The sequence below is a fragment of the Myotis yumanensis genome, unplaced genomic scaffold (genome assembly GCF_028538775.1).
Source record: "Myotis yumanensis isolate MYYU_CA2020_CCGP unplaced genomic scaffold, mMyoYum1.0.hap1 SCAF_10, whole genome shotgun sequence".
Lineage (NCBI taxonomy): Eukaryota > Metazoa > Chordata > Mammalia > Chiroptera > Vespertilionidae > Myotis > Myotis yumanensis.
Window position 1 is genome coordinate 9,846,497 of NW_027223761.1, and position 14,405 is coordinate 9,860,901.

Genomic DNA, 14,405 nt, shown 5'->3' on the forward strand with positions numbered 1-14,405 from the left:
TATCTATCATCTCTCCATCCATCCATCCACCCATCCATCCATCCATACATTATCTCGTAAGAATACATATTATGTAGGGTAAGAACTCATGTATCTGGATAAGTAGGTTTCTGGCTCCTAACTGGAGGTCTTGAGTGGCCGTTACCAATGATACAGCAAGAAGCTGACCAGTTCACCAAGAATTAAGTCAGAATGAGACACTTGGTATTTAAACGGCTTTAAATGTATTTTAATCTTTGACGTGATTGGCTCATATTTATCAATATCAGGCATTTTTCTAAGTGTCAGGTACTTTGCTAAGTGTTTCAAAGGCATTTCATCATTAAACCCCCCAAAGTATCTCATGATATAGACATTGCCTCAACTTTACAAATGAAGAAACAGAGGCTTAAAGGTCAAGAAACATGGCATGCCTACCATCCCACAAGAGCCCAAGGTGGGACTTGGACCCAAATCTGTTTGATATGAAAGACTATGAACGTGGCCACTACGCCATCTTACACTACCATGGGGGTAAATAGCTCCTATCACCAGTTACCAGTGGCTATAAAATAAAGGATACTGAAGACACCAGGTGGCCAGGAGGCGCGGAGGGCTTGTGAGTGGATGCACCACAGTAGTACTCTGATGGGCTGCTCTATCAGTCTGATTTGTCTCCTAGAAGTTCAGGCCAAGACCCAGAGGGGCAGATGCACCCCACTTCCACCAACTCTGTACCCGCTTATGACTCAAATGGAGCTCTTCTCCTAGAAACCAGGTCATTCAGTTGCCACAGGTTTTGCCTTCCACGTCTCCAATATACTCTACTGAGTCCAAGTTCTGGAGACATCACTTTATGGACCCAGGAAAGCAAAAGGAATTCCAAATCTCATTTACTCTGAATGTGTGTGGGAGGAGTATTCCCTTTCACCAGGTATCTGAGCTGATCTGACCAAAAGCCCCATAATAAATAAAGTAAATTGTGCCCCTAAGTTCATAGAAGAGTGAGTGTCAGACCACAGAGTGAGTGGCAGCCCCTGTCATTCTCTATGGCAGTATTGCCTAGTATTTTCTGTGTGGCACTGTCACTACTTGAAATTGCCTTATTTGTACATTAATCATTTACCTGGATACTGTCTCCCCCTACTACAGTGTCAGCTGTTTAAGGGCAGGGACCTTGTCTGTCTCCCCAGCACCCAGGATCATGTCTGACATCTAACATCTGTATCTTCTAGAAGATGCGTTGAATTGATGTCTGGGCCATGCCCTAGGCCAGTGATGGCGAACCTATGACACACGTGTCAGAGGTGACACGCGAACTCATTTTTTTGGTTGATTTTTCTTTGTTAAATGGCATTTAAATATATGAAATAAATATCAAAAATATAAGTCTTTGTTTTACTATGGTTGCAAATATCACAAAATTTCTATATGTGACACGGCACCAGAGTTAAGTTAGGGTTTTTCAAAATGCTGACACGCCGAGCTCAAAAGGTTCGCCATCACTGCCCTAGGCGGACTAGTGGCAATTTGGGAGGCAACGATTTCACAGGAAGAGGCCCTGTTCTGCTCATCTTGATGTTTCCAGAGCACCTCTCCAGCGCCTGTGGTGAAAGGCACTTAGGCCTTCACCAAGTGTGGTCTCTTGCCATCTTTGATGGCCACTTATTTGAAGGAAACTCAAGACCTTATTTTCTTTGACAACTTCACAGAAGGGTCATTTGTAACTTCCTCCATCAACCTCCTGGATCTTTGCATGGGCCACGCTCCTTAAAAGCAGGATGTTATGCTTGGCCCACTCCAGATGAACATAAAATGGTAAAGACTTTCGTCCAAATCCTGTGGCTTGAGTAGGATTTAAAAACTTGTCAGAAGTTGAGTTTTCTGGAGCCTGGCACTTGAGGCCGGCATCTGTGGTTACAGAGATCTCACAGATTGAAAGCTCAGAAGAGGTGTGAATTACAAGCTATTAGCTCACAGGGCAGTTGGAACCGGAATGATCTTAGAAATCTTTTGGCCCAGATTTTTCAAAATGTGCCCACAATCCAGCCTCTCCCTCTGCAGGGCTTCTGCTTTGAGACATTTGGGTGCTTATAAAAACATCTGAAGAGTGAATGGTGGTGGGTTGTTGGACTGGGAAAGAGAGCCTGCCTTTTGAACACACACACACACACACACACACACACACACACACACACACCTCTTTCCTTTAGCACCTGATAGGGTCAGAGGGAATGAGAACAGAGAGAGATTGAGTTATTAAAATGAGACTTGATGATTTTTGAGCCCAACAGATTCAGAATTTGTGGAAATCTAGAACTTTCCTTGGTCACTTGCAATACTTGCTGCAAAAAATGCTGTGGTGCTGCGTTACTACATCACTTCACTGTATTTGAAGAGGAAAGAGGTAACCTAAAGATGTGTGTTTTGCCTGGCTGGTGTGGCTCAGTGGTTGAGCGTCGACCTATGAACCAGGCAGTCATGGTTTTATTCTAGGCCAGGGCACATGCCCGGGTTGTGGGCTCCATCCCCAGTGTGGGGCATGCAGGAGGCAGCCAATCACCTCAGTTTCTGGTTCAGTAAGTTCTGTCAAGCCCAATGTTACCCAGCTCCAGTTCCTGTAGATTAAGATTGGAAATTCAGACTTCGCTATATTTTTCTTACGGAGTGAACCAGGGACAATCTTTATGGAGAACTTTAAATTGCAAGGTGCTTTTATTCTTGAGAACAAGGGGGAAAAACACAAAAATAGTAATAGTGAGCCTGGATCACATGTAAAGCACTTTCCACAGTGCCTTTCATTTGGGCTGCAGCCTTGAGCGGCAGAGCCTGTGCCAAGTACTTAACCCGCTGACTCTCTGTTTCCATGGCTCTCACGTGGGGTGACTAACCCTCTTAGGGAGCCCCCGGGCGCTTTGCAGGCCTTGCGGAGTGGTAGTTATCATTGTTATGATTGGCACCTACTGTGGTGGTTTCCAGAGCGTTCCACTGAGTCTCCTAGACCCATGGTCGGCAAACTGCGGCTCGCGAGCCACATGCGGCTCTTTGGCCCCTTGAGGGTGGCTCTTCCTAAGCCTTAGGAGTACCCTAATTAAGTTAATAACAGTGTACCTACCTATATAGTTTACGTTTAAAAAATTTAGCTCTCAAAAGAAATTTCAATCGTTGTACTGTTGATATTTGCCTCTGTTGACTAATGAGTTTGCAGACCACTGCCCTAGACCGTTGTGAAGGGTGTCAGGACCATCGGTGGGGCGGGGTAGGGTGGGGGCTGGGCAAGAATGAGCAGTGGGTGGATGGAGAGTCTGGGGTCTGTCTCTCACCCGCACTCCAGCTCCCACTGGGGCAGCTCTGCTTTTACTTTCTAAATATTGTGGTTCTGCCTGCAACCTCATGGGGGGAGGGAGAAACAGTCTGAAATCCATACCTCTTCTCCCTGAGAGCCGCCACTTTCCCCCGTAGCAACCAGGGAGAAAAATGGAGAGAATTCTGCCTCGGAAATCTGGTGCAGGTCTGGATTTTACTCAAATTCTGTAAGACGCTGAGGCTCTGAATCTCTTGTCCCTTAGTTTCTCCATCTGTAAAAGTCAACCAGTTCTTCCAAATGCTGGTTACAGACCTGAGCAAAATCTTTACATGAATTAGGTGATGGATCCATAATTGTAACAGCCTCCGAAAAAACATCTAGTTATGAAGTGGGATCCTTTGTGTGTGTTTTTTTGTTTTTGATTTGCAACAGGAAAACCCCATGCGGGCCCCTGAGATGCTTTTCAGTTTCATTTAACCACATCCTGGGTTTGTGCTAGTCAACCTGCTAAACCGATAGGAGCCAAAAAAGAAGAAAGCAAAGGTTGCAAGGCCAGAGCGAGCAGTTTCCTGGTCGCTATGGCAACACGCAGGGGCATACCCTGGGGTTTCTCTCCCTCGGCCATCTTCCTGGAGGCTCGCTCACCAAAAACCACTTGGCCTTTCAGAATCCTGCGCTGAGGTGACAGTTCTGGGGCACATCTTCCTTTGCCAGAAAGACCGTTGGACCCAGGGTGTGGAGTGGGAGCCTGAACAGGCTCTCCCCGCCTTCTCCCCTCCCCCAGTTCCCATCCTCCCAGGAGGAGGCAGGGGCAGGGCTCTGCAGACTGTGAAACAACCGAAGAGCTTCACTGAGTCAGTTGTTGGAGGCCTTGACTGAAGGGCAGAGTAGTGCTGAGAACCCATTGGGCTCTTCTCTGGATCCCTGTTGGTTCCATGTTGGCAGGCAGAGAGGTCAGGGGCTATAGCCGGGCACCAAGGAGTTGGGGTGCATTTCCTTTCTAAGTGCTAAGAGATGAATAGCTCAGTGGAAAGACACCAGGACATTGTGGGGGAAATTCCCTGGGTATGATGGTGTATGACTATTTTCTCTGCTCCTTAAACCCTCACCCACCTCCTGAGCAGCTTCAGCAGTGACTGAGTCTCTCAAGACTCATGGTCTGCACTGAGAAGCCAAAGGCGATTCGGCCACCGAGTGTGATTTTGGCCTCATTCAGACGTAGATGCTGAACAATAGAGCCTTTCTCCAGGAGCCCATCACATGGGCGTCAGGGGATGCAGGCAAGTGCATGGGGGCAGCAGGAAGGCGTGCCAGTCTTCTGGATGGGCGGGCCTGGGTGCCAGTAGGGGCTGGAATAGCTAAGAAGACTCCCAGATGGAAACTTCTGGGCTTCAAAGACCTCCATGGAATAAATGAAAACCAGAATGCTTTCTTTGTCTTGTTACGACAGTGGATTATAACTTGATTGGGAATGGCTTGCTCTGACCTCTTATAAAAGCAGTTCAGTAGTTAAGAGCACTGGTTGGGGAGTCAGGAGTTGAGCAACCATGGACCCCTAAGGTCCAGCTTTTCTCAGAACTGGCTGGGGGACCGTGCTCAGTCATTCTGGATTTTGTTTTCTATTGTGTTTCAAGAGAATTGGATTAGAAGCTGTCTGTTGTCCCTCCTGGCTTTAAACACAGATGATCCAATTAGCGATGATGGGAATCAAGAAGAAATTGACTTTTTCTTTTCCTACTTTGATGAGAATCATACTGTTAGTTTTGTGAGTTGCATAATCTTTTTCAGACATGAACTCAACATATCAGAAGACAGAAACAGAATCCTGGCCTTTTCATGATAAACACTATAAAAAATTTTTAAGTGGAAAACTCATCAGTGCTTTGGGCTGCCACTGCCCAAGAGGCTTGCGTGCGACAGACTCACAGGAGCTCCCTGGAGTCAGTCGCGATCAACCCGAAGTCCCTGCTCCAGATTGGTCTGGTGTCTCAGCTGGGACTGTGAGAGTTCAGATTGGGCAGCAGACATCTCTTAATGTCACCAGGGCACTCTGTGGTCTGGCATCCCAGGCCTGGGCCAACCTGAGCCCTGGGGCCTTCTGTTCACCCTGCCTGACCTTGGCCAGAGCCCTCAGGCTGTGAAGGAAGAACGAGGTCTAAGCTGTAGCTTGGGCTGGATTCTCGATTCCCAAGGGATTGTGGGAAGAGGACAGGTAGAATCAGAACGAGGTAGCCAGCCCGATGTTGGAGAAAGCAGGTGAACATGGAGAGCTCAAAATCTTCTCCCCAGGGAGAATGTGGCAGTTCCACCAGTGAGGGGTTTCCCACGGAAGCCTTTCCAAGCTCTTGGGCAAAGGGCCCTGCCCTTTTAAGCCTTATGGTCTGGAATCAAGAGAAATAGGATCTTGAAATAATATTCAACAAGCTCAAATTCCTCTCTCCAGAGCTCTCTATTAATGCTCACCTTTCCACACTTTAAAAAAACATATGGAGTCCTGGCTGGGCTCAGTTGGTTGGAGCATCGTCCCATGCACTGAAAGGTAGATTCCATTCCCAGTCAGGGCACATACCCAGGTTGCAGGTTTGCTCCCAGTTGAGGCACATTTGGGAGGCAACCAATCAATGCTTCTCTCTCACCTCTCTCTCTCTCTCTCTCTCTCTCTCAAAATCCATTAGAAAAAATCACATGGAGGATAAGTGGGTTTCCTGTAGTTTTAGCATCTGCCCCATGCCCAATTTAACACTGCAAGGTGATCAGCTGGACTGCCCAGTCTGAAACCCGGGTTCACGGCTTACTAGCTCCGGGTACTCATGTCTTCTCAATGAATCAGTTACCTTCTGTGAAAAATTGGGGCTAATACAAAACATAGAGTTGTGAGAATAAAATGAATTCTTACAAGGAAACTGTTGAAAACCTCATATGGCCTAGAGTAGGTGCTGAGTGCATGCTCGCTGTTGTCATCATGGCATGAGAACTGCACAGTCATTGAGTCATGGGAACTGGCTTTATCCCCATCTTCAAGAAAAACCAACTTCTTCAGGGACCAAATCAGTAGAAAAGAAACATCTAATTCTGCTGCATCCCTACTGAGATGACAGATAGGGACCAGACACATCTGGGTGGTGCGTGTTAGAAAATAAATTAGTTTATTTTGGACCATCTGGAGAAGTCTGTTTTGGAGATCTGAAGTCTCTGGCACAGTATGATGACAGATCATCGGCTGGTGGCCCTACTGTGAGACCCCTATGTCTGGCATCCTCCCTCAGGAGATCTGGCCTCAGAAATGGCCCCGTGATGTGCCCATCGCTGAGAAGACAATTTTTAGAATTTGGACAAAGCCAGTTACAAAACTGAAAGTTGGTCTCTGAAACATTTGTTTCCAGGGAAAACAGCAAAGTTTCTCAGAAGCAAATGCTTTCGGTTGAAGAACATATTAAGTGTCCAATAGGGAATTCTCAACAAGGCCCAGCTGGCGATTCTTCAGACATGATGTAGGGAATGGACCTGAGGGGGCTCTTTTTGCACCCCACCCATGTGCTTGCCCTGTCAGGGAAGGAGGAGAAAGAAAACATTCATTCATTCACTTGTTTAACATGTGCCTATTTTATGCACTACTGTGCTGGGAACTGGGGACATGATGATGAAGGAGAGACGTCTGCTGTCATGAAGCCCACAGGGAAGTTCCAAAATTCCAGAATCCTGGAATTTGATTACTGAAGAGACCTTGGAGAGAACAATCCTTGTAATTATGTTTTTGTTTTGTTTTTAATCCTCACTTAAGGACATGCTTAGAGAGAAGAAGAGAGAGAGAGAGGGAGGGAGGGAGGGAGGGAGAGAGAGAGAGAGAGTAAGAGAGAGAGAGAAACATCAATGTGAGATAGAAACATTGATTGATTGCCTTCCGTGCATGCCCTGACTGGAGATTGAACCCACAACCCAGGTGTGTGTCCTGACCAGGAATACAACTGGCCACCAACTGAGCCACACCAGCCAGGCTCCTTGTCATTCTTTATGTGTTTGTGTCACAGACTTCTTTGAGAAACGAATGAGATCCCAAGGATGTTGTCCCCATTAAAACACCTACACACACACACTCAGAAGCACACATGCACATACTGTACATGTGCACGCAAATTTTGCATATAATTTCACAGTGGTATAGATCCCCTGAAAATCAGCGTGTAGATTCCAGGTTGAAAACTTCCATGGCTAGCCAGCTGTGTGACACCCCAGCCCACCCCATCCCCGCTCACCTCTCAGGAGAGTTTGGGAGGATGTAGGTAATGGCAAGTTGGGTGAAAATTACACAGTGCTGTACTCCCAGCAGATCCTGTGATTTTTCTACTCGGGAAACAACTGGGGTAAAACCAAGAAGCTGTTCGTCTCAGGCCCTGGAATTTAGGCAAAGTTTGGAAACGAGGTGGGGTGATTTTACTAAAGAAACCTATTTCCCTTGATCTGAGGCTGGTGGAAAAGAAAGTTAAGATTAATGGTGTCATGGGTCAGCTATGGCTTATCCAAGTAAGGATGACTTTACCCAGAACCTTAGAATCCTGAACTACCAACCTTCCTGTGAGTTTGGTGCCTGAGTAGGTTAAACAATAGACACTCTTAGAGAGCTCCTTTTTGAACTCTTCCTAAAAGCTCACATTGATAAACCTCTTCCCATGTTGGTGAAGAGATCCCCGGGTGCTGGGCCCCATGACCCCTCTTGGCCACCCTAACGGCCCTGGTGGCATTTCTCCCCCCAGAGAGGTTCCACCCTGAATCTAAAAGTGGCCTCAACCCATTGAAGTTGCCCTTTGGGTGTCTCAGAGGGAGGAACTTGGGACTGTTCATTTATTACATGATACAGGAGATTTATTGGAGACCAGAGGGCTCAACGGAAAACGTTCTTGATTTATTTCCAGTTGGAAAGGCTTGTTTGAAAGACACATCAGCCAGTTGCTATTAGCCTCTTGAGTCACAGCAGATCCCTAATCACAGGGGCCTCTGTTTCTCAGGAGAGGCGTACAGACATCTCAGGAGTCCTGTGTGTCTGCAGGGTTTGCAGCGTGGCCAGTACCATTGCCACAGATACTGGGGCTTGCCAGTGAGCTGTAGTCCATGGCTACTCACGCCTCAGCCTTGCTCTAACTTTACTTAGAAACTGCCATGGAATATTAGCAGCCATACATTGGGGGCTGAGAGGCCATAAAAAGTTCCTTAATAATTTTTTTTTTATATTTTAATAATTTTTATTTCTTAAAGTATTACAAAGAGTATTACATATGTCTCCTTTTTTCCCCCCCTTGACATTCCCCCGGCCCCAACCCCCCGCACCCCCCGCCCCGTGTCTTGTGTCCATTGGTTAATCTTATATGCATGCATATAAGTCCTTCAGTTGGTCTCTTAATCCCCCCACCCCCAACCCTCCCCAGGCTTCCCACTGTAGTTTAACATTCTGTTCAATGTTGCTCTGCTTCTGTATCTACCCCTGTTCATCAGTCCATACTGGTCCCCTTTATTTGTCCCAACCTCACTGGAGTAGTCTCAACCTCACCAGGGCCGTCTGAGCCTCACCAGGGCCGTTTCAACCTCACCGGGGCCGTCCCTACCTCACGGGGGCCGTTTCAACCTCACCGGGGTCGTCCCTACCACACCGGGGCCGTTTCAACCTGACCGGGGTTGTCCCTACCACACCGGGGCCGTTTCAACCTGACCGGGGTTGTCCCTACCACACCGGGGCCGTTTCAACCTGACAAAAGTTCCTTAAATCAAGTGTACAGTTAAGTAGTGGATAAGCCTGTGGACTCTTGGTGCCAGACTGGCTGGATTTGAATCCCAGCTCCACCATTGCCAGCTCTGGGAACCTGGACATGTTTCCCCCCCTCTCTGTGCCTCAGTCTCTGTATCTGGAAAGTGGGGATAATAATGGAACCCATTTCCTAGGGTTGTTTTAAGGGTAAAATGAGTCAGTCCTTATAAAGTGCTTAGAATAGTGTCCAGCATATACATAATAAACACACAAGATGTATTTATTGTGTTATTGCCGTTGGTACTATTAACAATACCCTCTGGGGTAAGAATTTTGGTTGGCATAAGTGTTAAGGAAGCCCTTTGGGAAGTCATCATAAGTTATCAGGACTGGAAGGACACACAGCCCTGAAGGTCTGGTCCCTTTTAACGTATGAAGGACCCAGAGGGAAGGAACTGTGAACACTCATGGGCTAGTTGACCTGAAATGAAGTTTTGGCAGCATCTTTGCAATTCCAGACTGGCCGAATGCCGTCAGGATTAAGAGTTGGACTTTTTCATGAGATTAAGATAAGTGTAGGCTGTGGAATTTTCACATTTGCATAGAATCTCTTCATTCATTTGGCAGCCCTTGGCTGATGCCTACTGTCTGTCAGACCTTGTTTAAACCTGGGGCTGAAGATTAAGTTTAGCTGTTTCTTCCTGTCCTGGCTGAGCAGAGTACACACAACCACACACCACTACTTGCATATACACATATAGACACACTCACACAATGCATGCGGGTATTGTCTGTCAAGTTACATTGGCTGTGGCACGAAGGGCTTTATTCTAAAGTCTCAACCTGAATTGGTTCCTGTTGCATTTGCATATCTGTGTGCCAGGTAGCAAACTAGAATCTATTTTAATAAGACAGAAACTGCCACGGAGCGCCAAACCACCGCCACGCCTCGGCCTTTCTTTTTAACCAGGCTTTCTTTTTAACCGGGGAGTGACAGCTGCCGCCTGGCTGAGCACGGACAGGCAGTGGGCCTCTCCTGCCATCTACTGAAGTCTCCCCTCCCAGCCTTGCCTCCAAGAAGTGAATGGGGATGCTTTGTTTTTCATTGATGGGCTAGACAAGGAGAGCCCCCGAAAGGGCTTCCACCCAGCGTGACAGGTTCCCTTTGCTAAGATTGGCCAACGGACACCAAAGCTGAAAATGTCCGTAAAAACAAACAGTATTTCAAAAGGGCCTTGTGCGGTTCCCTCCTCTCTGCTCCTGTTGCTTCATCAGCCACGTGCTGTGTGACTGGCTAAGGGGGGCACCGTTACAGACAAAAAGGAATGAATCTCATACCAAAACACATGTTCTCCATTTCTCCTACTTCTGAAGTTTTTAAAAGCACCTCCATGCTCATGATACAAACAAAGGCAAGGAACACCAGTTGAGATAGGCTTTACTACTATGTCTTTTCAAAGCGTCATTGCTTGTTTCTTCTCTCACTGTTTTCCGAGTCAGGAAAGGGCACACAGAAGTTTAATGGTTCACTTGTCACCACACTTTGCATTTGTCTGACACTGTTTTCTAGGGGTGGGAACCTGCTTCCTGCTCAGAAAGGAGAGAGTCCTTGTTGCCTGTACAGCTCAATCATACTGACCCTCTCTCTGCTCTCATGTCCCAGTAGCGTAGGCGTTCCTCTTTCCTTCAGAGCAAAATATTGTTCTAATAACACAAGATCCTAGGGCAAGTGGCAAGGTGGTTTCGAACATGGGTTTGATATCTAAACAGACCTAAGATGAAATTCCAGCTCTGCCACTTAATAGCTGGGAAAGTTGCTTACTTTTTCTGAGCTTTAGTTTTTCCACCTATAAGTAATATGTACAGATATACATTAAAAACACTCCCCCCCCCCCCCCCCCCCCCCCAGGGTTCTCGGAAGCTGATGCAACACAGAACCCCAGAGGTTCCGGGTACCCAGGGACAATGCAGTAGTGGGCTTCCCCTGCCTGGGCTATTGGCTCAGAGTATAGAACAAAGCACCTGAGATTCTGGAAAGTGACTACAGGCTTGAGACGGAAATCCTCACTTCCTTGGGCAACTCAGTTCTCTGAGTCTCAATGTTCTTGCTGATTAATATGCAGAATCTTCCTGATGATCTGCAGACCTGCACACATGATAGAGAGATTTTGAGTTAAAGCCAGATCTGTCGGAATCCAGACCTTGCTCGTAACTAACATATTGATGGCAAAAGGTCCACCAGTCCCCAAGGAACTGTCGGCAAGAGTCCAGGAGTCCTGTCTTGGAGGCTCAAGGAAGTGCTCAGGAGGAATTAGGCTTCACCAGGACGGTGTCAATAACATAACCTTTCGGTGTTGGAGCTCACTCAAGTGCACACCGGGATAACAGTTCCAGAAAAATAAATGAGTTTTCAATGAAGGCCTTTTCAGCCTTTTGAGATTGTTACAGAGGATCCTATGGAACCAGACGATCGTTCAGCTCCTTATTGAGATTTCAGATTAATAGCTGCAAAACTCCCAGAAGTCCTTGGCTCAGATCACTTTCACCAACGAATAGCAGTTAGGTTTCCTAGGGGATGTCGTTAACTCTTGGGAGCAAACACCAGGCCTTAGACCTATCTGTCAAGATGTTACAAGTGTGTTTTTGAAGATGTTTTAATGAGTCGTTCATTCATTCAACAATATTTGTTAAGCATCCCCTCTCTGTCAGGTACTGTTGTGGGCATTAGGACACAGCTGTAAACCGGTGGAAGGCCTTTCCTTTTTTTTTGGAGCTTCCATCTCAGAAAGGGCAAATGGATAATAACTAAATGCACAAATAAATAAACACGTTGCTGTGAAGACACAAACGCCAGGTGAGGTGAGGGAGGGGCCGAGAGTTGGATTAGAGTGTTCAGGGAAGGACACTAAGAGGTGATGTGGAGTTGACAAACAAGAATGGGATAATCCGAGGACAGAACATTCCAGACAGAGGGAAAGGCAGATATAAATGTTGGAAGGTGGGAAAGGGCCCAGAATGCCCAAAGGAACTGAAGGGAAGCTCTGTACCTGGAGCAGAGCGAGCTGCTTAAAGTTTACAGAGGGAGATAGGAGCCAGAACACGTAGATCTTATCAGCAGATAAGATCTTATTTATTCTGGGTGGAGCCAGAAGCCAGTGGAGATTCTAAGCAAGGGAGCAAGACCACATGATTGTGGGAAAATGTGGGGAGAAAAGACTCCCAAATCTAAAATTGTATATTTAGTATTATTTTAACTAGAAACACACATACACATATTCAGAAAACAAACTAAAAGAAGATGCAACAAGATGTTTAAAATGTTAGCCATGCTTTCTTAGTGGTGGACTGGCTTTTCCTTCCTTACTTTCCAGAATTTTGTAAGTTTTCAACAAGTTTGTTTTAATAATCAGACATAAGTCATGTGCTTTTTATTTTTACTTACTCATTCACCTATTGAGGGACAACTTGGTTGATTGTAAAGTTTGGCAATTGTGAACAAACAGCTGTGGGTAGGTTTTTGTGTAGACATAAGTTCTCAACTCCTTTGTGGAACTACCCAGCAGTGTGATCGCGGAATCAAATATTAAGAGAATGCTTCGTTTTGTAAGAAACCGTCAAATGGCCTTTTAAAGTGGCGGTGCCATTAGAGACAAACTGAGGCTTATTCAACATTTTAAGAGTTTGTTTGAGCAAAATTCGATTTCAGGCAAGCAGCGCCAAACCCAACGTGGTTAGCAGCGCTCCCAATCATATGCTTTTAAAGGAGTTTGTTGTGCAGCAATTGATGGGGAGGAAGTCGGAGTGATGGGACTTAATCGTGTCTTAGCCCAGATTTGAGCCAAGTGTGATGGTGCTTTGGAATGTTGGAGCAGTAGAGTTTATTTGGCTTTTTGAACGAGGCTGCTCAAAAACAAACTTCTTACCCCTCCCTCATTATGTATGCAAATGAATATTCACATTTCTTGTTTCATCCCATAGATTTGAATGTAACCTGCCGGTACGCAGGCGTATTCCATGTGGAGAAAAATGGTCGCTACAGCATCTCACGGACTGAGGCAGCTGACCTCTGCAAGGCTTTCGATTGCACCCTGCCCACCATGGCCCAGATGGAGGAAGCCTGGAGAGCGGGGTTTGAGACCTGCAGGTGAGAGCCCACTGAGAGCGCTGGCTGCCTTGGCTGAGGGGTGGGACTTAGCTCCGGGGAGGCTCCTCCCTGGTATCTGATTGGATGATTGCCTGTTGGCCTCACCTATTAATTTGGCACGGTCAATCTGGAACTTGCCTGACAGTGGAAATTTAAAGCCCTCTAAAGACACCCTTGTAAATGATAGCGGGGCTGCCCAGAGGAGGCCATTAAGGGTCAACAGCCGGAATCCTAATGCCTGCCGTGCTTCCACATGGCGCTCTCCTGGCTTTGAAGAAACGTGCAATATTATTGTCGGAACCACAAGAAAACGTAAACCAAATAACAGGGATTAAAATAAATATGTGCCTGGTGGAGTCTAGGCCCTGCAGACTTGGCTTAAAGCAGATTTTTCAAACAACCTTCTCTTTCTGTTTGTTTCTTTATTCTCTTCTATGTTGCTTTAGTTTGAGAGGGTTGAAAGGGGGGGGGCATGAAAATTATTAAGACAAATTACTAGCGACTGGGAAAGAATAGAGGGACTCACTCAGGAGGGCCTCCTGAGAGACTTCTGTGGAGACCACGTGCTCCGTGGAGCTTTCCTCAAACCCTTGGTCGAGGGGTGCACTTTAAGAGCAAGTTGTGGTGAAGGCCACAGTGAAGTGTATGCTTTGGTTGGTCTTCACTAGACACACTCTAAGTCATCTGAACAACTGCTCGGTTTCCATCCCAGTCCACCGCTACCCGTTCTGTGCTTTTGCAATGGAATGACACCAGGAACGTTCAATACATCAATCTCCGCCCTTGGTTAGAGAGTAAGATACCCACTTTATGAGCGGTAGCGGAGGCTCTTGCTCAAAAGGAAAACCTTTATGTCTTAAACAGTAACTTGCAGCAATCTACATTTCAAGTGCTCAACTAGCCACAAATGGCTAGTGGCTCCTGTATGGGACAACATTGATTACAGACTGTGTCCATGATCACAGACAGTTGTATTGCGCAGCATTGCTCTAAAGCAGAGAGCGGCTGTAGAAGACATCTGTATGCATTCAGAGGTACGTTGGCGAGAACATGAAAGGGACAGAGAAAGGGAGCTAGCTCTGCCGGCTGCTCACCTGCGCTGTGGTCTGCAATGAAGGAAGACCGGTTAGCACATCCATTGATTCTATTCCCAAGACTAATTGTTCAACCATGGCTGGGACTAGGTCAGCTAGAGACATCCACTAAGGGAGTGGATTTAGTGAGCTGAATTTTGATTG

At 46.6% G+C, this 14,405-nt stretch overlaps 1 protein-coding gene across 8 annotated transcripts in view; it reads left to right on the plus strand.

Moving 5' to 3' along the window:
• CD44 (CD44 molecule (IN blood group)) overlaps positions 1-14,405 on the plus strand; it is an 87,770-nt gene that overhangs the window by 22,510 nt on the left and 50,855 nt on the right. For all 8 annotated transcript variants that reach the window (XM_070427780.1, XM_070427781.1, XM_070427782.1 and 5 more), the window contains exon 2: positions 13,002-13,167. In XM_070427780.1, coding sequence (XP_070283881.1) covers positions 13,002-13,167 — 166 coding nt within the window. The remainder of the gene's footprint in view (positions 1-13,001; positions 13,168-14,405) is intronic.